Genomic DNA, 26,441 nt, shown 5'->3' on the forward strand with positions numbered 1-26,441 from the left:
GTTGTTGTTTTACAACTCCAAAACTATGGCCATGGTACTACCATGGAGAGACAGGATGGACGGATCCAGTAAGAGCCATACACATATACTGTATATATAAAAATGTACTACATACCATCCACCCATGTTTTAAACCGCATATCTTGAGCCGGGACGTGAAGAAGCTAGCACCTATCTCAGCAATCATCAGCTGCGTGTCAGGAACAACTCTTGGACAGTGCAAACACACACTCATCAGGGGCCAATCACCAGTCTGTCCAACCTGCATGCCTTCCGAATGTAGGAGGAGACGGGAGCCAATCCGCTTTATCCTGCGCGTGTCGCGTGTATTGGAGCCTCGCCATGCAGCACTACGTGCACGGCTGCAAAAAGCCCCGGGCTGTACGCCAGTTAATCACTGAGCCCCCACACGTACACTCACGCTGTTACCATTTAATCTTATTTATGGATTGTGAGAGGAAAAATTGAGTACCCCGAGGCAAAACCACACTGACACAGAGAGAAACTCCACACGGACAACGAAAAAGCGCAGAATTCAAGACCAGGGGGGCTCACCACTCATCTGTAATGTTGCCCCAATGTATCAGACGTCAAAAAGACCCACTGCCATGCAAAAATGCAATTTATCTTAATAAAGCACAACAGTTTTACATGTATAAAGATAAGCCACGTCATGTAATAACATAAAGTATACAAAGTATTGATAATGTTTATCACGTCTTTGTATCACCAGTAGTGATAAGACCCTCTTCTGTGTACATTGATATATAGACCTATATGTATTAGTTTTATTACTTTGTATAAAGGTCCGTTTCTGACGACTGGGGAACCGCTTTGGACATAAAGATCACAAGAGGACCCACTAGAAACAACGTCCGTATAGCCTTAGACAGACAGACACAGAAACCCCACCAGGCACTGTCCGTCCCTCCCTTTCAGCCCCCCCTCCCAACACACGCACACACACACGGACGAAGCTCGGCAAACGGCGGCACTGCGATCTTTAGTGCTTTCAATTCAAGCCGAAGCACTCTATTTGGCGGACAAGGTGGAGCCGCCCGGACCGGGACGCCAGTTCACTCTTGGACGCAATTTTTACGACTTGTGGATTAAATACTGGTGAAAAAGTGAAGGCACCGATCAAGCCGTAAACATTTCTTTTGGATTATTCGAAACTTTACTTTGGGAAAAACACGGATCTCTTAACATTTTGTTTTAACTCTTAACGCCCGGAGGAATTTACTGCACTGGGCACAGCTCATCGCGGCTTTAACATTACTTTGTGTGACTCGGAGAAGTTCGGCGACAACTGATGTACAGAAAACGGACACAATGTCGTTAGTACACTGGGCGAGTCTAGAAGTTCACTAATTCTAATGTCTGTGTGTGCTGACCTCTTTCCATGCTCACGATGGAAAAACCTGGACGCTTCTTGTCGCTTACTGCAGTTCTGGCATTAATACGCACGCGCTTTCAGGTAAATCGGTGTGGCTCTGTCAAGACTGTTTAAGGCTCACTGTGACCATATGCCCCCCTCTTTAGACAGTATATACATATACCGTACAGTAATTATCTCTTTTCTTTTTATTTTAGGTTCATTGTATAAATTCTCCTTCATTGGATCACCCAGGTAAAACTCACGATGACCGACCCGTTAACTGCTAGACTCAGAATAGGCTTTAGAATGGGATCTGGGTGCGCAGAGGGCAACAAATACACGAATCATCTGTCAAATAAAAACACTCTAAAATTACAGTCCGGGAGCAGCCGCTGACGTTTTGTTATTTACCAGGACGAAAGGAGAAACTCGGCAATGCAGCGGAGGCGCAAACTTGTAAAAAAGCCTTGAAATGATAAGATATTTCTGAGTTCAGTACCTGATGTTAGCCTATATCGTACATACACCTGATCATTAAAATATATCAAGATATTCGACAATTTGTGCGTAAGTGAAAGTCCCTCTCTGAACTTCAAACTCACAAAAAATCAACTGAATGAATCGCCTTCACCCTGGAGACCACAGAGGACGCAATGTGTAGTGGACACCGATGAACAAGAAAAAAAAAAAAACAAACAAAAATAAAAAAGTTTAAAAGTCGTTTTATAATAAAAGGCCGCGCGATTGATTTCAGGCAGACATGCGAGTTTCCGAACAAGCCCAATAGATCGATTTACATTTTGGAAACGGATCATCTCAAGTGTTTCAGTGAGTTAAAACACTAACAGTTATCCGAGAAAAAATAGAAATCCCTTCTCTAATACTAACATACTACAGTATTGTACAGATACACAGCATATATTTCTGGTAAACTTAATCCTCTTCACTATCCACGTTCTAAATATGTGAAAATGAGGTCTGCACCGAAAGCGCACACCACTGCTTCTAGTCATTATCTTCATCATTATTGTTATCATCATCATCATTCAAGGCTAAAAATTACATAAGTGGTCGCGAAATTAATTTCTATAAGAGTTTGTGCCCTGGATATAAATCACTCTGAAAAATAATTCTGAAGCATAACAATAATGTCCATGGGGTATATCGATATGCAATCAGTAACTGGAAAAGACTTCCGAACAAGCAAAACATTTTAACATTTAACTACTTACTACTACAACTAATAATAATAATAATAAGTGTATAGTATTTGAGCAATATTTTATAATGAAAAAACAAAGCACCTCTAACATGAGGAATTATATTCTGCTAAGTAAGGAAAAACAAGATTTACTGAAGAACATTAAAGTTTAATGTTGGAAAGTGACGCCATAAGTAGGCAGGCTAAACTCGTAACAAAATGAACATTTCTAATTAATCATTTAAAATGTAAAGAGCAATTCTGCAAATGATGACTTCGAACTTTTAGAATTTTTTTCAGCTTTTTTTCTTTTCCATGTTTTTTGCTCTCTGTGCTCCATCTCTCATGTCTTTGAATTATCTGTACCACACCACACAGTCCTCAAATCTGTTTAAGCCAGTTTGGGGCAAGGGGACCAGATATTTACAATTTATAAATTAATTTGGAAAGGTTTTTCTTTGCAGTGGATATCAGTGTGCAACTTAAAGAAATATTCAAGGTGATGGTGGTCCATGAAAGCTATATCACTGTAGGTGTTTGTAATATTTTATTCTAACATGTAGGTTTCTAGGGAATAAAATTGTAACTGCAGTAATTGTTTATTCTCTGTAAAGCTGCTTCAGACTCGAGTTGACACAATTTTGTAATTAATTCTTATTCAGAACTGCCATTTAGCACCTAAATATGTAACCTCTTATTATAATGTGACTGGATCTTTGTGTAAAATAACATCATGCAGCATGTAAGGTGCAGACTGCAAATCAATGTCCTTGTCAGAATACTGATTTAGTTAACAATAATCAAATTCAGTGTCATTTTCTCTTCGGATTGTTACAGAAACTGTATACCCCAGGAGAGGTGACCGATGTGTGTATTCTTGAATTAAGCACTGAGCATTTTATTCGTATGACTGTTTCTAACCAGAGGAGAGTGCTGTCTCATTATTTGGATGTGAGATTGGGGCACAGAACACTGAGGACACATTCTAAAGATTTTATATTCCTTATTTACAGGTTTTAATGTGTTTGTGTCTGCCTCACACTACTGGCCCTTGGATATGCAAGATGGATCTAAAGAACAACTGCACACGATTGGAAATCGAACAGCTCTTGTTAATGGAAAAAATATATGTACGTGAAGTAGTAGATGTTACCTCTTGGTGCCAATTAAATCTCTTTTCAGTTCAGGGTTTCATGTTAGGCACTTGGCCTGCTCTTCATGCTTATTTCATTTCCTTCAATATCATATGTACACTAACCAATAAAGCTGTTCCTGTCTATGTGTGGCTCATAGATGTGCAGTGTTCAATATTTCCCATGAATGTACCGTTTTGTAGATAGCTAAACTTAATTAAGTTTCAGGTTTCTGTTAGGAACTCCATAAAGCAATATTCTTTGGAGTAGGGCACAGAATTAAAATGTTCAACATTTGTCTGTTCTGTGATTTTAAAAACTACATTTTCTACTTTAGGGCTCCTGTTCATGACTATTTTAGGTACAAGGTAGAAACTATCTCAGGAGTGGACACGTGTTTGTGGGAGGGCATTCACAAGCACACCAAAACTCACACTTTTTGGACAAATAACTGAATAAGTTTTCAAGTTAGTATTTTCAAAAAATTGCACTTCTTAGAGCAAACAAAAGAACACAAAACAAACTGCATGTATGGGGTAAGTATCCAATTTCTTTAGCTTCTGTCACTCATAGCCATGATAGCTGGAGTCTTGCCGAAGGTATTATTGAATGCTGCACAAATGTTTTTTGTCAATTCCAAGTGAAATGTTTGTAATCTTTCTCCTTTGCCTTTGTCCATTTTTTAATTGTCATTACATGTGCATCCTGTAGCACTCATTTAATGTTATTGTTGTGTGTTTTTCATTGATTTCCTTGTTTTTGTTCCACCCAGCTCTCAGAATCCACAACTACACTGTGCTCTCCTCACATAACTCTACCTCTGTATATGCCAATGACTCTGCCTACACTAACCTTTCTGCAACCGTAGGTGAGAATTCAGTTGTTTCATTTGCTGTTTGAAATGTCTCTTGTTTTCCTGTTTGCAGCTTTAGCAGGAACAGAAGTCATAAGTAAAATGGATCACTGAAATCCAACATTAAAGGGCCTGTAGTGGAATACAGAGAAAGGGACGGCAGTAAAAGAGAATTTCCTAACACTTTTATTTTTTTTAATGATACAGATAAATCCCTGCCCTGTGTACTCCCTTTGGTTCATTTTTCTCTTTACTACTTGTATATTTTAAATCATATTTGTTCCTCCATCCTTTTTTAAATGGGTAACACACTCTCTCTCCCTGTATAAATTCCATACATATCTTCTTTACTTTACAATGATGTACATGTTTTTCAGCAATTCAAATGTAAAAAAGATATGTACATGAGCAAATATGTCTGCAACTTCTCTTCCCCAGGTGTTCCTCCTTGCCAGTTTTTGTACTTTTTGTATTTTTTTTTCTATCACATTTTTGTTCTTGGCTTTTTCTAATTAACCATGACTTTTTTATGACTGATCTGTGCTTTTATGACTACATCCCCATGTCGCCCAGCTGTCGGTCTCACATTTTCAGATTTGTCTTGAAACAATGTTATTAGCTGCCCTCAAAACCTCATAGATAGATAGATAGATAGATAGATAGATAGATAGATAGATAGATAGATAGATAGATAGATAGATAGATAGATAGATAGATAGATAGATAGATAGATACTTTATTAATCCCAAAGGGAAATTCACAATTCATAGTGCTGCTGTCCACTGCACACACTTAGTGGGTATGAAGACAGCTCACACTGACTTGACAATTAGTGTTATCCTTTATTACAATATTTCCTGCAGATAATTTCCCTTAGAGATGCTCTAATCAGAAGAACTTACAACCCCAATTCCAACGAAGTTGGGACGTTGTGTAAAACGTAAATAAAAACAGAATAAAATGATTTGCAAATCTTTTTCAACCTATATTCAATTGAATACACTACAAAGACAAGATATCGAATGTTCAAACTGATAAACTTTATTTTTGTTTTGCAAATCTTCACTCATTTTGAATTTGATGCCTGCAACACGTTCCAATAAAGCTGGGACAGGGTCATGTTTACCACTGTGTTATATCACCTTTCCTTTTAACAACACTCAATAAGCGTTTGGGAACTGAGGACACTAATTGTTGAAGCTGTGTAGGTGGAATTCTTTCCCATTCTTGCTTGATGTACAACTTCAGTTGCTCAACAGTCCGGGATCTCCGTTGTCGTATTTTATGCTTCATAATGCGCCACACATTTTCAATAGGAGACAGGTGTGGACTGCAGGCAGGCCTGTCTAGTACCCGCACTCTTTTACTACGAAGCCACGCTGTTGTAACACATGCAGAATGTGGCTTCGCATTGTCCTGCTGAAATAAGCAGGGACGTCCCTGAAAAAGACGTCACTTGGATGGCAGCATATGTTGCTCCTAAACCTGTATGTACCTTTCAGCATTAATGGTGCCTTTACAGATGTGCAAGTTACCCATGCCATGGGCACTAACACACTCCCATACCATCACAGATGCTGGCTTTTGAACTTTGCGCTGATAACAATCCGGATGGTCCTTTTCATCTTTGGCCCGGAGGACACGACGTCCATGATTTCCAAAAACAATTTGAAATGTGGACTCGTCAGACCACAGCACCCTTTTCCACTTTGTGTCAGTCCATCTCAGATGAGCTCGGGCCCAGAGAAGCTGGCGGCATTTCTGGGTGTTGTTGATATGTGGCTTTCGCTTTGCATGGTAGAGTTTTAACTTGCACTTGTAGATGTAGTGACAAACTGTGTTAACTGACAATGGTTTTCTGAAGTATTCCTGAGCCCACGTGGTAATATCCTTTACAGAATGATGTCGGATTTTAATGCAGTGCCGCCTGAGGGATCGAAGGTCATGGGCATCCAGTGTTGGTATTTGGCCTTGCCGCTTACGTGCAGAGATTTCTATAGATTCTCTGAATCTTTTGATGATATTATGGACAGTAGATGATGAAATCCCTAGATTCCTTGCAATTATACGTTAAGAAACGTTGTTCTATAAACTGCTGGACTATTTTCCCACGCAGTTGTTCACAAAGTGGTGAACCTCACCCCATCCTTGCTTGTGAACGACTGAGCCTTTTGGGAATGCTCCTTTTATACCCAATCATGACAAACACCTGTTTTCAATTAACATGTTCACCTGTGGAATGTTCAAAACAGGTGTTTTTTGAACATTCCTCAACTTTCCCAGTCTTTTGCTGCCCCTGTCCCAGCTTTTTTGGAACGTGTTGCAGGCATCAAATTCAAAATGAGTGAAGATTTGCAAAACAACAATAAAGTTTATCAGTTTGAACATTCGATATCTTGTCTTTGTAGTGTATTCAATTGAATATAGGTTGAAAAAGATTTGCAAATCATTGTATTCTGTTTTTATTTACGTTTTACACAACGTCCCAACTTCATTGGACTTGGAGTTGTACAAAAATGTAGATGTACTTCATTTTAAACTGTCAAACTCCGGACTGGATGGCCCAAAAGGCTGTCTGGTGTAGGCACTATAATGACACAGAGGATAATGATGTCACATCCCTGATTTCCTGCAGGTCTGACTACATGTTCTCTGTGGTGTCTACATGTTATTTCTGTGATTACAATTTTTCTCTATCACATGGCCTTCACAAACAAGACATATGGTGAGGTGTGTGCAACCTGCCTTGGTAAAAGTGTTGCTGTAACTCTGTTGAGCTTTACCTCTGGTGGACCCATGCCTTACCTGTAGTTGCTTCTATGTCTTGTTCACTGTTGATAGAAGATGGTATGACACCTTGTGGCCTTGTGCTAAGGAAAGCAATTGGACACTAGTGAATTTATTTGTACACAATGTTTGTCAGATATTTTTGAATGATCAGGTTTAGTAAATACAACACAACTAAATAGTAAATGTGTCTATTTTTGATTTAATGTATGAGAAAACGTTTATCTGTACTGTATGCAATAATAAATACTATATAATAATTAATTATAATAATAATAATTATAATAATAATTCATTACATTTATATAGTGCTTTTCTCAGTACTCAAAGCGCTATCCACACAGGGAGGAACCGGGAAGCGAACCCACAATCTTCCACAGTCTCCTTACTGCAAAGCAGCAGCACTACCACTGCACCACCTGTGAGGACAAATACTAGTAGATCAAGGGACACCGTCACTTTAGTGTCATCCTGTTCTGTGTTGTTCACCATTTGTATTTCATGGTTACAACAGAAGACATCAAATCCAGTGGGGTTTGTGGTAAAATCCATAAATTGTGGCCTCATTTCTGAAACAAGACAGAAACTATATTTTGTAACTATTGAAGTTAGTAAGCTTTATGGCCCAAAGGGACTCTGCTCCCCCACTTTGCTACTTTTGAGGGAAATCATCTACATTATGCATTTAGAGACCCTGTCAATTTTTATTATTTACTACCTTTTGCTATGTAGGAAAAGAAATTGTCTTAAAGCGTCCTTAGCGATTCTCACAGCAGTGTTACAATGTAACCGAAGAACATAGACATGAATATAATTTATTTACATTCCTGCGCATTATTGTTTTTCTGTTTCTCTTCTGAAATAAATAAGCAGCATCAGATGAGAGTGAGCAGAGCAGAATCATTTCTTTAATCTTTTCATTCCACAGTAGACATTGTTGCAGAAATCATTAGCCAAGGAATTTATGTCAACAGTGATGACGGAGAGAAGTTTTTGCACTTTGGGAACAGCAAAAATTCTTGCATCAGTGATCTGGCATTCTGTTCACCAGAAGGTAAATCATTTTTCACTTGGCTTTCAATTGAGTAACTTTAAGCAGCTCTATGGACAGCAGGAGAAATGTAAGAATTGGAAACAAATATATGCATGCAGCAGTGACAGGTACATATTTGTTTGTCTCAGTCCTGGCACATTTTACTAACTTGATTTGATTACGTGACCAAACTGTAAAAACAATGAAATGCTAATATCTAAGCTACATCCATGCCGAGTTCTGTTTTCTGTAAAAGGCTACAGGTATACCATTCTTCTGCGTTTCCTTAACTCTTATGACAGCCAATGAGGCTCAGCCCCTACCATCTGCTAATGTCTGGAGGGTCACATCATGTGTGTGCCATTCTTGTCAGTCAAACAGACAGTGCAGTGCAATTATCACTAGGAACTGACGTAAATAAGAAAACATTAGGCAAGATCCGAGGATGGAAGATGAATGAGATATCATTAAAATGCCCTGAAACCAAACGTGATTACATAAAAAGAACATCACAAAAGAACTGCTTTTAATTTTAAAACATTATACTGAATAGACTTTCACTCCACAGCTTTAAGCAATCACCTCTCCAACAAACAAGTGTTGCAGTTTTCTTCACAACTGAGCAAAGAAAAGACACAAATATTGCACAGCAATACATTAGAAATCCTGCTCCCTTTCACAGTGTTTTCTCACTTCATTTATGTTATTTTATGCAGGTGCTGAGGAAAGGGAGAGTTACAAGGGTCAGTCAAAAAGGCATATTACTGCAATTACGGCCAACATTTTCCTTTCTTTTCAGGTGTGACATTTTCCTTTTTCTGGAAAAAACAAGAATCACCATCCACCTCCAAAAATCCCTCTGTGGGAAAAATAATATCCAGCAGTTTTTCTGTCTGTATTGGTGGCCCAGATGGTGACGTGGAATTCTTCACTCATCAGAAAACCCATATTTGGAGAGCTCAGTTCAGTCCTTCAGGTTTGGCTTATTTCCAACATTCAAGACTCATTGACAGCCCTTGCTTTACGACTAATAGGATGAAATGCAGTGTATGCAGTCTAACACTGGGGTCTTTACACTCTTTAACTCTCCTGTTTCGCACATATGATTTTTAATTGATTTTTGATCATAAAGCTATGCATTGTTTTTCAAGAATATGGGTGATAGCTGTGAGGTATAACAAGAAGTATTTAGTGATCCATTAGACTAAAAAGGCTAAATACTCTGATATATTCCATGACCGCTAAGTGTTTCTTGGACTACAATAATTAGTTAAAAAAGAAATACAAGCATATTGCCAGGTCTAATAACTTCAAAGACATAAAAATACATTGGCTTCATGTACATGGCTATTGCCAAAATCCCAAAGTGGAATACGGTGCCTGTTGCAATAACAATCTATTTATATTGGATAAACACTATTTTTAGAATTTCTCATGTTGAGTTTTTCTCTCTTTGTACCCAAAATGGCTTGGAGAAATCCTTTTATTTAATTATCAGCGGTCTTGCTAATACTTATAGGGTCAAGGAACTGTAATCCACATTAAAAACAATTCATTTAAAGCTACTCATTTGTTCACACGGTCAACTGAACGCTGGGCCCCAGAGCTGGAAGACTGCATCACCTACCACACTGCTATCTTGACGTTATGGATCATTGGCTTTATTATATATTAATTCTACAGTGTAGCATTTTTTGTGGAATTTTATTATTGCCTTTTCAAATCAGTTCTTTTTTTGGCTGCAAGTTTTTCTGAAAATCTTCACTCAGCATCTTAACATAGTTGTGCTCATTTTAACAACCGTTGTTATAATTAAATGCCTGAAATAATTTAAGAAGTGAAGAGTTTGGGCCCAGTGTTCACTGTTCATATATTACATATATTATGTTTTGTACTTGGAGATGCTAATAATTGTGCTTTTGGAGCGTAAATCTAAATGTCCCTGTTTACTAAGGGTTCTATGGGACACATACTCCTAGACGGGGTATCACCAGGGTTATGTAGTACAGCTGTGTGACTTTTTGAGATAACACAGTCCACGTACAGTCTTAGACCTTGTCTTTAATTTTTAAGGTTAGCAATCAAGACTTTATCTTTCATATCCTTCATACTTTGCTTCTTGTTTATTTTACATATTCCTTCAGGCACATTAGTATTTTCAGGATTGTAAGGAGATGAAAGGGTAGAACCTTAGGCACAAGCCAAATTAAATTCCTGAAAACTCACTCCACATTTATTTCCTCTCTGCGGTAACTCGACATTTGATAAGAACCGGCTGTATCTTGGCTTCTACAACACCCAAAACAATCTGTACTGCAGAGCAGCATTTATTAATTTTGACTTCATGAGATCAGGGGTCAAATCCACTTAAAAGTATGTGGGCTAAAAGAGATCCTTGCCTCTTGTTTATTATATATAGTTTTCCTCATGCTGTTTTAATGTAAAAAAAGAATACAATGAAAAATGAAGGTCATATTAGCTACAAAGTCTCCACTTTTTTCCTCCATTAAAGTGCATTCAGTCAGTGCAACCTGAACTCATACAATGTCTTTTCTTCCTAGATTCCTACTGGACAAACATTCTGTTCACATGGACACAAAACGGCGGCTTGAAAGTTTTCATTAATGCCACCAGTACTGCCAATGATACTACTGGGAAAGTATCAGAGAACTATATGAACTCTTGTGCAAACCAAGCCAACCAAGAAGACAACAGCCATTACTATGGTCACTTTGTTACTGGTTCATTTGATGAGTTCATAATTTGGGAACGAGCCTTGACACCAGAAGAAATTGAGCTGTACTATAAGGCAGCAACAGGTACGCATGTATATTGAAGCTAATATTGAACCAAGATAGCTCAAGAGACACTGGTTAGATATGTTATAGTTACAATTGCTCTGAAAGTCGCAGACTGCCTGCCCGTCTCTTTTTTTTTGATTGAAGCGACACACATTGTTGCTTTGGAGGCTGCTAGAGGATATGTTTAATTTTAAAGACAGCTTTATATACTAGATGCCATTACAATTATTTATTGACAGAGTTCACATTTTTACATGTTTTAAAAATGGGCAGCACAGTGGCTGAGAATTGGCACTTCACAAGTCCAAGCACCTAAGTTCAGTTCTTAACCTGGTCACTGTCTGTCTAGTCTGTGCAGTTTGGACTTTCTCTGTGCTTCATGATGGCAAGGGAGCAAAATTGAAAATTACATACCATAGCTGTTCACTGTGAGTGCAGTTATCACTGCCATCTCTGTTTATAGAATATTACGGACACTGGACAAGAGTCAAGACTGGTGTAAGTGAGACTTAAAGGGCTTTGGTAAAAAAAACAGTGAGCATATTTCTTGTCAATTGCTGAGGTCTTGGCTCTTTTGCTGTGTCCAGTTGACATGGTTCGGAGAACAGGCAGAAAGGCTGGATAGCTCAACGTTTTCCCATAAGGCAGCACTCAGATGTTAAGTAGTTTTGACAGACAGACACTTCATGACTGAACAAGCAAGAAGCTGTGCTTGGTGATTAATATTTTTTATCATCATACTCCAGTATTATTTACAAATAACATAATAAAAATAATTCTATCAGCCTACAAAATATTACTCCAATTAACTATACAATTCTGTATACACCTCTTCTTCTTTCTCTTCCTTTCTGTAAAAAGAATACACTAGCAACATCTTTGTTATACAAAGTATTTTATGTTTAATTTTCAGCTGTATCTTGTTTTAAAGTTTGCCTCCGGATGTGTACGTGAGAAGGGTTCTTGTCTCACAGCTCATATAGCATTTCCTACTTCCAGCACAAGTTAGAACATTTTTTGATATGTGTGAATAACTGCAAGCTAAATCTATGTGTAAATATGTAAATAGAGCAACATATCACTGTCTGTCTCCATAACCATTTAAAACATTACTCACAGTGATGTATTAGGCATTCTAGTGGTGCATGATCAGTTGTAACCTGGCCAGGAGCCACGAGGAGTTCAATTATAAATCATTCCACAACGCCTAATGTAGTCTCAGTGGCCCATCTAGATTTATTTTGTGTAAAAAGGGCTCTAAGCGTATGCTAAAAAAGTGCTATATAAGATGCAGCTTCCCTGTAGTATTCTGGAGATACAATTTTCAGAGGAGGGCATGATCCCATCCAAAACAGTTTAAGCTGCTAAAGTCAAGCAGGAAATCATTATGATGTTGACCAGTGAGGTTTTGAGAGTGCAGAGGGAATAAAAGTACATAAAGAGAAACAGTCAAATGTAAAAAGAATTTAGCAGGAAAGAGTCATGACTCTAGGTAAGCAACTTGACCTTCTTGATCTTACTTAATTTATCATTGAAAATATACTGATTAATATTGCACTTGCATCTTGGTGTTTTCTTAATTTTGTCGTCCTAGATATGTTGCTAAAATATAAGATAGGCCTACTAAAGTTAGGTTAACTAATTTAACTCCATCATTATAAATTGCCATCTTGAGGGTATACAATGGCCAATTATGTAACCTCATGACTCAAGGGACTTGTATTTGACTCCTGACATGTTCACTGTCTACATGGACCTAACACGTCCTATCAGTATTATAGTGGACTTTTCTGAGCACACAAATTCCAATATTGGTGAAAGTCAAACATTAAATGGTGGCTCTGAAATGAAGCTAATGTGGGAACATCCAGTGATGGACTGATGTTCCATTCAGGATTGGTTCCTAGCTCGAATCTTATGCTGTCAGGATTGGCTCTCATTTACTGTAGCTGTGTAACATAAAAAGTAATTTCTGAAAACTAACAAATGACATTTAATCGTATATTGTTTATTTTAGCAATACATCTATTTTTTTCTACATCTTCTATACAAGAACTGTATTCTTGGTTCATGTCTGTTTTAAAGCCTTCTGTGAAAGTTAAACACATTTTTTTTGTGAACATCCAAACTGCAAGGCAGGATGTTGAAGTTCTTCTCAGACATTTGTCATTTTTGTTTTTGTGACAGAACATTGCATGACTGCTGGTTACTGCTTTATACAAAATTAGTAGTCGAGGTTTGCTCATCTCATTTGCTCCTTTTTTCTATGTCCCATATGCCTTTTTGGAAATAAAGAGCAAAACAATTGACTCATAAAGACATATTACCTCATGTTGAATTTAGTAATATCATGCAATAATCACTATTTTATGACATTTTAACAACCCAGGGCTGTAAAGTGAGACTGTGAACGATGACTATAGAGGCAGTATCCTGGTGCTGGAGATACAAACATGCGGAAATAAGACAGGCTGGCTTTTGTTAAAACATATCATGAGGCATACACCAATATCTGTTGGAAAGGATTAATGGATCACGTCAAGTCATAATAGCCTTTTTAACTTGACAGAAATTTTTTTTGCTTCAAGTCTTTCATACTAGAGGGGAAAGTAATGCTCTCTTAGTGAGTGTCTGTAGATCCAAGATTATGCAGATTTTCCTGCTGCAATTCATCAAGTATTATGGATTGTTTAAAATACATTTATCCTATTAATCATAATAAGTTCTTAACAGAAACTATGGCACCACAAAAAGAATGTAAGGTTATTTTAAGATACATTTGTTCATGAAGGCAAATTACCTTTCATATCAGTTCCAAGTGCCCAGTTTGACTGCACATCCACTTCTATGTATTGTGTCCTCTTGCCATTTTATCAGAAAGGATCCCCATTGCATTAAAATGTGAATGTAGATATTAGCATTGAATGACTACATTCAAAATAAATTAAAAGATATGCACTTTTGTGTCTTCAAGACTGTACTTTGCATCAGGCTGAAACAGATAGATAGATAGATAGATAGATAGATAGATAGATAGATAGATAGATAGATAGATAGATAGATAGATAGATAGATAGATAGATAGATAGATAGATAGATAGATAGATAGATAGATAGATAGATAGATAGATAGATAGATAGATAGATAGATAGATAGATAGATAGATAGATAGATAGACGGGACTTTATTTGTCCCCAGGGAGTAAATGGAAAAAGTCAAAAAATTCTTAGTGGATACTGATTTGGTTTAAATTAATTATATAGTGTTTAGTGTACTCATTGTTTAGAAGGTGATCGTGTACAATGACAACAGCTGCCATAAGGTAACAGTGAAGGCTCTGCTCCTGTATACCAGTTCCAAGTACTTGATTGTTTAGTTTGCAAGGCTCTCATCTTCAGCTATGCTCCATCTGTGGATCCAAAATTCTGAGACATGCAAACCTCCGTCATGACCTGAAGTAACATTCACTTAAGGTCTAATTGCTTATAAAGACTCTAACAAGTGAAATGTCACATATAATCTGAGCACTATTAACACTTTCTGCACTAACATTCATCGTGAGGTGTGATCCATTGAGTTATGGATATTATGTGGCAGTCTCTATTGGTACTAAGCAGTTACTTTGTCCTTTCCTCATATCACAGAACTCAAGTTCTTACTTATCAGAAGCAAGCAAGGATTCTCTTAGCTCAAATGGCTTATTGGACATTTGGCTAAAAGAATTGAGGTCACTTGTAACAACATGAATGCCTGAACCTTGTTACACCAGTTTAGCGTACATCTTTTCCTGTAAGTTTGCCACACTGACCTAAAATCCACCTTAAAAAGTCACTCAAACGTTACTCCAAAGTTAGGCAAATTTCTCATGAAGTGGCACACCTCATCATGGTATTGAGAGCACCACATGTTACAAGACTACCTAACCTGCTGATAGTGTTATTGTTTTGCATTAGGATCTGAGTTAACAAACTGTTTTTTTGTCTTTTAGGCATTCCTGTAACTATAGCTACCTCATCATCTTTTGCAAACTCTACAAGTGCGCCACTGGATCTATTGGTATGCTTAAAGATCAAAATTTGTTTATATATCCATTTAACAGTTGATTTTCTGAACCCACTTCTTTCATTGGTGGGTTATATAAGAACTGGTGCATCAAGGCAGAATAAGGACAGGAATGGCAATCCACACTTCTGCTCAAAACCCCTTACACTAGGCCAACCTTGAGTCACCAATTAACCTAATAGGCACAAATTTGGGTTTTGGGAGGAGAGCAGAGCAGAAACAGAGCAGTCGTATAAACACAGAGAATATGTAAACTCCACAGAGAGTGTGACTGGTCCAAGCAAAGACCTCATGTCACCGGCACTGAGAGTCAGGATGCATGTCTCACCACCTGCACTTATCTACTGGTCACTTTGCTTTGTGAGAAGTCTATAATTTATGTGAGTAGCTTTAATTCTCTAGCATGTCTTTAAAGGTGAACTTGTAACAAAGAAATGACACTTAGCTTCAAGAAGAGGTGAGAGTGGCTTCAGGATATTTTGATAAACATGTAACAGAAACTGACAAGTCACATATGTTCATTATATAATTAAATAATAAATTTAACTTTTAATGGTAAACTGCTGCGGTGGGTTGGCACCCTGCCCAGGATTGGTTCCCTGCCTTGTGCCCTGTGTTGGCTGGGATTGGCTCCAGCAGACCCCCATGACCCTGTGTTTGGATTCAGCGGGTTGGAAAATGAATGGATGGTAAACTGTTTGTCTTTATTATTATACAACACCTTTGACCTTTCAGCTCATAGTCTACTTTTATGCAAGATGCTTATGGCGAAATGAAGCATTCAATTATATTACAGTACAATTTATTTCATTCAGACAAGTTTAATACTTTTGTACCTTTTCCCATAAAAGCATCTTTTAAAATATTAAACACATAAAAGTACACTTGCAATGGAAATCCCATTATTTTAAGTAGAGTTCAAAAGTGAATATACAATTTAAGTATTTCACAGTTGTTTTAGTCATTCAGAGTGCTAATAAAATTTTTTATCTGCTTATCCAAATCCATGTTGTGGAGTTGCCAAAGCCAATCACAGCTCCACAGGATGCAGGAAAAAGCAGGAGCCAATTCCTCACACAATCAAAGTGCAGCCATTCTTAAAAAATTAATACATCATTTATGAGTGTAATGTCTGTGTAGAGGTTGTAATCATTTCTCTATCAGGTATCTCTAGTTTATAGATTTTATGAGTCATTATTAACATGTGGGTATAGAAACCACTTATTGTATTTCGGATTGTCCTTGAAAAAACAAAAAAATAAATAAAAAAACTGAGACTTTGATGAATGATATTGAAAATATTAGTTAATAATAAAAGTTATTCTGTTATTGTGGGTGTCTTGGCAGTATACAGTAGCTGGCACTGATCATTAAGAGTGGCAAGGACTTGTGTTCAATTCCAGGTTCAGTAATTGTCCGTTTTTACATCTGGATTTTCTGTGGTTACTCAGGTTTTCCAGCCACTCTCCAAAAATGTGTCAGTTAGGTTGACTGGGAACTCTACAATAATTCGTAAAGAGAGTGAAAGTGTATGGGTGGGCTTAGTTAGTGTGCCCTGTAATGGACTGGCATCTAGTCTAGAGTTACTTCTGCCTCACACACAATGGTGGGAAAAGCTCAAGTACACTAAAGTGGAATAAGCAGGTAAAGAAAAGGAATTGCTGGAATGACATGATTTATTTGTGAGCAATCATTTACTTATTTATTGTATTCCATTCTACTTACAGATGTCAACAGATGCCTATCATCCCATAATCACAAATTTGACTGTGGAAATTCAAAATTTCCGATATCATGAACCAGTGCTCGGTTTCCTGGAATCTGTTTCAGTTAAGCTGCCAAACAAAACTATACCACCGGAGACAGCTTCCAACCTAACAGAGGTAAGAGTTTGGCGTTCTTTGTTACCGTTTGTGGTAGGTTGGTGGTTTGGTGATTCTTAATTGCAGTTGTGTGTCATTGTCTCTTGGACATGGACAGCATATTTTTGACAATGGTAAACTGCTCCACTATCATTGTGACAAAGGGATAAGTGGGAGTCAATTCATATCCTTGTTCTTTGTGTGTGATGCACTTTGTTGCCTAGCATTGGCCATTTCCAGTCATGACTTTCAGCTGTCTAATAAAGTTCTTGCTAGAGGTAGTGAATACACTTGATCCTTCACTTAATCTTGAATCAATGACTCAATTATTAGCAATTTCATGGGTCCCTAAAATCACTGTGGTCCAGAACCTTGCTTGGTCAGTTTATGACTATGATCCTTCACTTGCCCCTCAAACTTACTTCATACCCATCCATGTATCACTATCACCTGACCTGAAACTGCTGTCACAAACAACAACTTTCTCAAACCTGCTTAACAAAGAGTACACACTTTCCCCAGGGCAGGAAACAGCTGTGGACAGGACACCAGTTTCATACTTCACACACATTCAAACTTAAGACTTACACTTGCACAGCGACACTCGTATAAGAACTGTCAATTAACCAAATCTGCACGTCACATTGGACAAGAAGACCAGAATATAAACTCAGTCCTGAGGATCCCATATGGCTGCAGGTTTTTGTTCCAAGCAACATCTTTTTTAATTCGACTCCTAACCTAATTAAAGCACATTGTTGTTTCCCATTTTTTATGTTTTGGGGTGGATGTACAAGTTACAAAACTATGTAAGTTTCTGTAGGATTATATTAGATAAACTTTATTAATCACATGGGGAAATTTAGATGCATACAGCAGCAGAAACATAAAAATCAAAGATACAGACTCACAGGACAAATAATACAGACAATCAATCAATCAATCAGTAAATAAATAAAAAATAAGTAAATACAAATAAACCTAATGAGTACATTAGGTGGAAGCATTGAATTGTCTGGCCACAGTTGGCAGAAAAGACCCCTCAGAGGTGTTTCTTAGCACACCTTGGCTGAACGAGCCTGTGGCTAAAAGTGCTCCAGGAAAGCGCCTCCTGGAGGGGATGGAGAGGATTTTTTTCATGATGGCATCTAATTTTTCCATCATCCTCTTTTCCTCAACAGCTTCAAGTGTGTCCAGCATTCACCCTGTGATGCAGCAGGCTTTCCTGATCAGTTGGTTCAGGCATTGTGCTGCTTTCGGACTGAAGTAGTTCACCACTATGTTTCAGCTTAAATCTGGCATTAACATTGCACTGGATGCTTAACTGATGAAAGCAGATAAAGTATGTAGCTAGAGACCTCATACACTTTAAGAAAAGACAAAGTTCTTAATTTAATTTAAAAATTGGGGATGCTTGAGGACAAATAACAGATACAGAGGGCAATACACAAATAAATGAAATACTAGAAAGGGTTACTGGGAATTGAATTGTTTTAACCAGTTAAGTGTCAGCATATTTTATATCCATGATACGCAAGCACACTATACAAAATAACTTGGATCAGATAACACATAATTCAATCATGGGATATGCCTGGCTTAATAAATATGTATTTATAATTGGACTTTGTGTGTTTTGCTGTAAAAGGTGATGTCTTTTCTCAAATTAATATTTGACCTTTTGTCTCCTTTCTTACAGATTTTCCTAAACAGTGTGGATGAAGTACTTTCATTACCCAGCTGGACTGATGTTCCTGAGGTGAGCATGCTGTGAGAAAGTCTTTAGCTTCAGCTGAATAAACAGTAGGGTGCTTCTCTTTTTATACACTTCTGAAGAATTCAAACATTCAATAAACATTTACATTTATTTATTTTGCAGTGTAGCTCAATCCCTGAGACAGTCTGTTATCACGGCATAGCAACAGTATATGTTTCAAAGACAAACTTTTTTTTTTTAGCCGTGGATTGTCTGTAGGCTGAAGACTTCTGTTAGGGTATTTTACTAAATGATTTTCATTTTGTTCTTGAAATCTTTCATAGCTGATATTGTATCAGACATGCCTGCCTGACCATGAACTTGTCTAATCTACTACCAGTCCTCAGTTTCAATCCAAGCTGTAATAGATATATTCAAATTGGCAGTCCATCCATCCATCCATTATCCAACCCGCTATATCCTAACTACAGGGTCACGGGGGTCTGCTGGAGCCAATCCAATTGGCAAAACCTGAAGGCAATCCACAAACCAAAGGCCCAACTACAAGTGCATATTGTTACTAAAGGCAGAAGTCAAAAACACTTAGAGGTGTCAGATGAAAATTTTTTCCCAGTGCTCAATATAATGCTGAACCAGGACAGACATACAGTGGTCAGCAATGGACATGTACAGCCACTGTGGAGGTTATACCAGAGGCTTGTATTTTTTCACCATGACCAACATTTGATTGTACTTACTTTTTATTTATGAGCTTTACCTCCCCCACTTTTCTCAGACCAAATGTGTTTGAGGATAATGCCAATTTATTTTTTGCAGAGTGTTGGGTTTTTGGTTTGGTTTATATGGAATAGTGACAGAAGTGACCTTATGGTATTTTTACATCTTTTACAGATGTGATGTTTTAATAATTTAAAGATAGCTAACCGCCAAGCATGAAAATGGGAAAGCTGAGCTAGCAAGTTGGGGTAGCCTGATACAGTTTGCTGTTCACACTTGAGTGACATACAGTACAGCTGGAGAGGAATACCATTGAAAGTTAGCAGGTCAGATACCAGGGAACATTGTCAATTCGTCTTTTAATGTGTTTAGTTCTACTTACACATAATTGTTCACTGCAGATGAGGTTGTATCTTTAAAAATATAGCAGTTAAAGAAGATAAATTCTGCCTATTATTTGGATATACAGTATTAGTCATCAGTTGGAGTGGATAACCAACATTTGGCTTGGCCTTTATCCTAAACATTGGTTGTCTCAGATGGCTATTCTTAATATGTGGTTCACTCCTGAAAAATATATTTTTAAACTGTCTAAAAATGTAGACTTTAATACTTTTGGCGTGCAAAGAGAAGCCCCCTCCACTTCTTTATTTGATTTTTTGTTCTTTTTTTTTACTCTTTTGCTGATACATGCCAAGTTTCTTTTGCTTTTTTAGTCATACATGGTTGTCAGTGGTTTGATTGAAACAGTTGATAAAGTCATGGTGCATATGGTCATCAATCTCGAAGAGAAGCAGTCTACTGTTATCTCCATTGAGGGTACAACAAGTGTGGCAGGTAAGAAGTGATTTCTCTGTATGGCTCAAAAAAACATTTTTGATAAAACTGCTGTTGTTTTTGGGTTAAAATCAGCAATTATTCTTTCCCCTAAACTATTCAATATAAAGATCAACATTGCATGTCTATACAGTTATAATTGCTGGCTCTCAGTGACTATGGATTATGTAAGTTAAGAAAATACACAAACATTATTACAGTAAAATAGTGAAAATGCCTTTATAATGCTTCACTGCTATTATGGCTGCTGTTTATATCTTTAGCCAAGTCAGACGTTTTCTTTGAGAGGTGAGGATTTTGTTTTTATAATATAATAATATTTAATTATTTATTTATTTATTCAGCTTTTATAAAAAGCCAAGTTCTCCCCTGGGGATAAATAAAGTGATATCTATCTATCTATCTATCTATCTATCTATCTATCTATCTATCTATCTATCTATCTATCTATCTATCTATCTATCTATCTATCTATCTATCTATCTATCTATCTATCTATCTATCTGTAAAGAGTGCACAAAAACCTTTACTGAAATGTTACTTTTCAATATCATGAAGATATATCAGAATAAACATGCTATATTAAATAGTATAGTATGTAAGTATATTCTAATATAGAAAAGGTAAACCCCACAAGTACACAGGATGAATGTTTGAATACCACACAATCACATACAGCTCTGTGGAAATGTGAGGAGGTATAGGGAACCAACAGCCACAGGAGCACGACATTAACAGACGCTACAGAGTGCACCCATGCAAACACCCCTAATCACTAACTCACACAAGACTGCTGAAAGTGACTAACTGTATGTCTTTGGACTATGAGAGGACTCTATCCTCTCTGGAGATAATTCAAACACACACACACACAAAGAGAAAGTGAATTCTCCACAAAGAATGCACATGAGCTGGAAATGAAATGTGTCTTGATAGTACGAGGGAGTAGTGCTATCTGCTGCACCATCATTCCTGTCAAGAGTGAAAATTAAAGAACAGCCACAAAAAAATTGATTCCTTTTTGCAATTTGGAACCAACAGCTAAATGTTTTATCACATCCTCAGTGTTCATTATTTTTTCAGATTTTATAGTATAGCCTTCTATATTCTGTGCTCTTTAGCAGATTATTGGAAGTGACATGTAGCAGTTTAAAGAACATGTATGGTTTTCTGGAAATGCTGAGGAGTTTTCTTACATCAGCAAAGAAATATGTAGGCAAATGAAAACAGCAGCTTTACATTCTCAGAGCAGTGGAATTCTATTTTTAAACTGTCATGGTTTGAATTTGCGGGCTCCTCCTACTGATCACACACTTCCAGCCTATCTTCAATTTGATTTACAGACTTCTTTGTTGAGTTGTTTTGCTTTGCAATGTGTTCTACAACTCACTCTGTCATAATTTTGTTACTAATTTTTGAATTTCTACACTAAAATCTAACTACCATTTTCTAAGCGTAGTCCGATTATTAGAAAAACTGTCCAAGTTAGGCATGCTGATCATCTCTTTCACCTACCAGTGGTGTTTCTCCATATAGGAAATCTCTTATTTTATACCCTCTCAGTGCATTATTCTCTCGGGTAGAAAACATACTGTACACTTTTTAAAGTTAATTGACACAGATTTCTTTCTTTCTTTTTCAATCACCATTTACCCATTTTAGAAGATCTGTCAATGAGACTTTCTAAGATATAAACTGGTACAGAAACGTTATCCAAATGCCTTTTTTTTGTAGACCTGCTGCCTTTGTATGCTTTTATTTTAAGTAATAAATATGTTTCTTGTTTTGTCACACTTCAGATTATTCTCTGATGAAACTGCCACAGACTGTGAACCCAAGCAACTATCGCTTCCCTGCACAGGGCAAGAACTACATCTCGGTTCCTGCTGAAGCATTCAACCTGAAACGTGAGCTGATTATTATTATTATTATTATTAAGACTACTAATATTATTGAATAAACAATACTGTAAGTTAATCTTTTCTATGTATATACTGTATAGTGCACAGATAGAAAATGCATGCATTTATAGTAATAATAGTAGTGGTAGTAGTAGTGTCACATAAACAGAGCACTGGGAAATTCTTACTTGTGTGTCCAACCATGCAACATGTTGCCACTCTTCAGTCCCACAATAAGAAATGAACTTTCATGTGAGAAAGCTGTTTATGAACTTGAACTTGCTATTCAGCATCGCCATTATGTATATACACATGCAAACATACATAAAAATTGTACTAATTGTAAGGATTTTCTTAGAATAAGTAAATCAATAAATCATACAGTGCAACATTAGATACCTACCTCTTTAGAGAACACAGACAGAAAATAACTGTGAAGTTATTGTTACAGTTCCATTGATGAAAAGTTATTAACATTCATTCTGTATCGTAATATAGAAATGAATAAAGGGTGCCTTTTCTGAATAAACATATACATATAGTGAAGGAGTGATGTAATCATCAAAATTAGTAACAGCGATATATAAAAAGTAAGGCATGATCAACTGTTGTAACATTTTCTGCATCTTACAAAAATAAATTCATAAAATAAAACTAATTTAAGCAATTGAAGCTCAACTGGAATTAATGTAAGTAGGTACCAGAGTTAAAAGATTTGCAACACACTACACAGAAAAAAAGAGAGATATTAAGGTGACGGTATTTCATGTTAAAATCTTGTTGTCAAATAATTTAGGCAAAAATAATTTATCCAGCAGTTGAGTAATGCAACAGTATTTACTCACTTTGAAAATGGCTTCATTACTTTTACACTTTTGTGTTGGTACAATCAATTCTTCTTCTCCTCCTCCACATCCTCTTCTCATTTCTGTAATTAAAGGTGGCAAAAATGTAAATTTTGCACAAATGTCAAAGCACATTACTACAACAAAAAAACTTTAAACACTTGGGATAAATATGGTAATGGAAATCAGTCCCTGAAGGGCATTCATAGCTTCACTCAATATATTTTGGAAATCTTATATATACAGGAGATGGTACAGAATCTTGGTCTAAATGGTAATTTCTTGTCAAAATATTACCAATATCCTTATGTAGAAGTCATGTACAGTATTTATCTTCCTATTAATTTAGATTTTCCTGAAATGAGCCAGATCCACAGTAACCTCATCTTCATTGATAATAAGTTTGTATTTATATGGTACTTTTCTCAAACCCAAGCATTAATAAGAAAACAATTAAAACACAAGACCAGCAATCATGTAACAATCAACAGAATAGATACAAAAATCAAGATAACAAATCATATAACAAAAAAGACTACTACACAGAATGTAAAAAAGAAAAACAAAATCTACAGAAACTAAAAGTTAAGACAACAGTACTGTCTTTTTTGCCAGTAAAGTACCAGAAGAAAAGAAATATTACGAAATCAATTTTAAAGGAAGAAATGGAAGATCACTCTCAGATGCACTGATGTAAAGAATTCCAAAGTTTGAGAGCCACAGCACTGAATGACCTCCCACACCACTAAATAGGTTAGTCTGCAGGACCACTGGTAGTCCAGTGCCAGAAGACCTAAGTATACATTAAAGGGCTGTGAAGGGGAAAGAGCTCAGTTAGAAATGTGAGGGCAAAACTACGCAAAGGTGGTAAGCAATTTGTAATGTATGTGTAAAGAAATTACTTCAATGGGTAAAGTGACAGAGAATACTGGGGGCTAGGTGTTACTGCTGCCAAAATGGGACAACAGCCTTTTTAGCAGGGAAAAACATTTTGTGTGTTTTGTATAAATGCTTTCTGAAAACTGCAAACTGTAGAACGTGTTCAGATTGGCAGTACACCTTGACTTAATGTATTTCTTTTTTATCATGTTGCACATTCTATAAACGTAAACACCCTTTCTACAGGCATATTCAAAGTATTTCAGACTCCCTGAGAATCTTCAGCTTGGTGTCAGTTTGTATCCATTGTACTGAATCATGTTGCTGCCATATAAAGTTATTGTATTTGTGTGTTTGTGAACTACCAGATAGGAACATATGTTGTGCAGAATGCAGAGTTTATTTTAGGTGACTGGAAATGAAATCCTACTACAGTTTGTCACCCTACAACATAAAGCAGACAAGTCAGAGATGAGTTAAGTTGATTCAAGAATGCATATGGTGTTTAAATGAACTCAGCTTATTAAACAGCTATGCAGCTTCACTGCCAGAGAGCCTTAATAACTGAGGGAGGTCCTTATGCTTTACCCATTCAGGTCATCCTAGCTCCCATACGCCTTACTGCTAGGAAAAGAGGGGTACATGGCCTCCGTCTTGGTTTGAAAAGAGCATAAAAAGGGTAAAGGTAAAGGGAAGATACTGTGTGGAAGTAGAAAGAATGAAAAACATGATACAAAGGTAATATGATGGTAATAAGATGGTGATGTTAATATTCCTATAGCCAGATGGAGGTAGGTACATGACATAATTAGATTGTTAAATACTAAGCACCATTGGCATACAATTAAAGTGCAGTGATCAAGTGAAAGTGTGCCTTAAAACCTGGCAAGTTAATAATTCTTCTGGAGCAAGTAAGTCTGTGACTTGCAGCAGCACTCACCTCCCACTAAACAGTGGCCAGCTTTGCCAGAGCAGACACATGGCACCCAGCGTAGTGCTGGCAGCAGAGTGAGAAACCACATTGGTCTTATTAGAGCTGGGCTGTTAACTGAACAGTAAGTGGCTGCTAATGAATTTTAACATGGAGCAACTACTTTCACAGGCAGGGTTCAGGAAGAGGCAGGCAATAGATTTGGCAAATTGTGGATTTATCAAGTGACTTTTTTTCTCCTTTTAGATCAGACTACCATTGTGGGCCTGTTTTATCACAAAATGCACAGATGTTACCAGAAGATCAACCCTCTTAGTACAAAGTAAGTGCAAAAAATAAAACCCAATAGTCACACTGTCTTAGACCTACAAGCTTGAATAGCACAAGGTGGGATGCACTCTACTGGCCAAAACGTTTAGACCACCTCAGATTATCCAGTTTTTCTTCACATGTAATCAGTTGAAATGCCATTCCTTAAAGGACAAAATAGGGCCTTGAAATACCGGCTGTGGACTACTGCAGACTGGAAGAAATTGTTATGGACCGATAAATCAAAATCTGAACTCTTGGGTTCGTCACTGATGTAGGGTGTTTGCTCACCTTCAGGTTGGTAACAGGATGGTTCCTTAGTGTGTGACACCAACTGTCATACATGGAGGAGGAAATGTGCTGGTCTGGGGTTCTTTTAATGGAGAAAGAATCTGTGACTTGCACAGAGTGGCTGGTATTCTGAATCAAAAGGGTTACCACAGTTTCACTGTTATATCAATAAAAGGTGGCTACTTTGATAATCAAAAATTTGAATAAAGTTTTGTACACTTAAATATTCCTTGACTTATTTTTTATTTGCCATTGTTTATTTGTTCTATTTGGCATTGTTTATTTGTTGCCTTGATTTTATGAAATATTAAGACATTAAACTGCATGCATTTCCAAAAAAACGGAAAAAAACGGAGGTGTTCTAAAGCATTTGACCAGTAGTGTATTCTGGGTCTTACTGAATAGATGACAGTTTAGAGGATGAGTAATGCATAGGAATATTCTGCCTTAATTATGCTGAAATTTGCTCCTTCCCAATATGATATCATATCCAGAGTCATCCACATATTGGTTTTTGAATCAAACAACAATGAAGAAGGTACCTTAGACATGAGCATCATTGGCTAGTTTAGGAAAATCTGTGACTAGTCTTCACAAACCATTCATGAGCAACAACAAAAACCCATGCAACAGAACAAACGACTTATTAGAGCACATTTGTACATTTGTAATATAATAAACAAGTGACTAAAGAAGCAAGACTTGCCCAATCAATGCATTTTGTTTTACTTTAAATATAAAATGATTTAAACCATGAACGATAACTGAAACTGTTGCTTTTTGCTTTTCACTCTATCAAGTGGATAATATCAGTTGTTTTTCAGCTTGCCATTGATTACCTTTTGATAAATGAATGCTTGACATATATGCATCTCAAAATGAATTAGAGAATGACTAAATATG

The 26,441-nt window shown here is 36.9% G+C and overlaps 1 protein-coding gene across 2 annotated transcripts in view; it reads left to right on the forward strand.

Moving 5' to 3' along the window:
- Nucleotides 1-985: 985 nt before the first annotated feature.
- The window catches only part of adgrd1 (adhesion G protein-coupled receptor D1), a 150,218-nt gene continuing 124,762 nt past the window's right edge, over nt 986-26,441 (forward strand). Inside the window, exons 1-13 of one of the 2 annotated variants that reach the window (XM_028824798.2) lie at nt 986-1,477; nt 1,594-1,630; nt 3,593-3,709; nt 4,485-4,580; nt 8,281-8,406; nt 9,185-9,361; nt 10,947-11,204; nt 15,176-15,243; nt 16,977-17,132; nt 18,811-18,870; nt 20,262-20,382; nt 22,182-22,289; nt 25,185-25,260. In XM_028824798.2, coding sequence (XP_028680631.1) covers nt 1,403-1,477; nt 1,594-1,630; nt 3,593-3,709; nt 4,485-4,580; nt 8,281-8,406; nt 9,185-9,361; nt 10,947-11,204; nt 15,176-15,243; nt 16,977-17,132; nt 18,811-18,870; nt 20,262-20,382; nt 22,182-22,289; nt 25,185-25,260 — 1,475 coding nt within the window. In that variant the 5' untranslated portion in view covers nt 986-1,402. The remainder of the gene's footprint in view (nt 1,478-1,593; nt 1,631-3,592; nt 3,710-4,484; nt 4,581-8,280; nt 8,407-9,184; nt 9,362-10,946; nt 11,205-15,175; nt 15,244-16,976; nt 17,133-18,810; nt 18,871-20,261; nt 20,383-22,181; nt 22,290-25,184; nt 25,261-26,441) is intronic. The other variant, XM_028824799.2, reaches the window with a different exon arrangement.

Source organism: Erpetoichthys calabaricus, chromosome 18 (genome assembly GCF_900747795.2).
Source record: "Erpetoichthys calabaricus chromosome 18, fErpCal1.3, whole genome shotgun sequence".
NCBI lineage: Eukaryota > Metazoa > Chordata > Cladistia > Polypteriformes > Polypteridae > Erpetoichthys > Erpetoichthys calabaricus.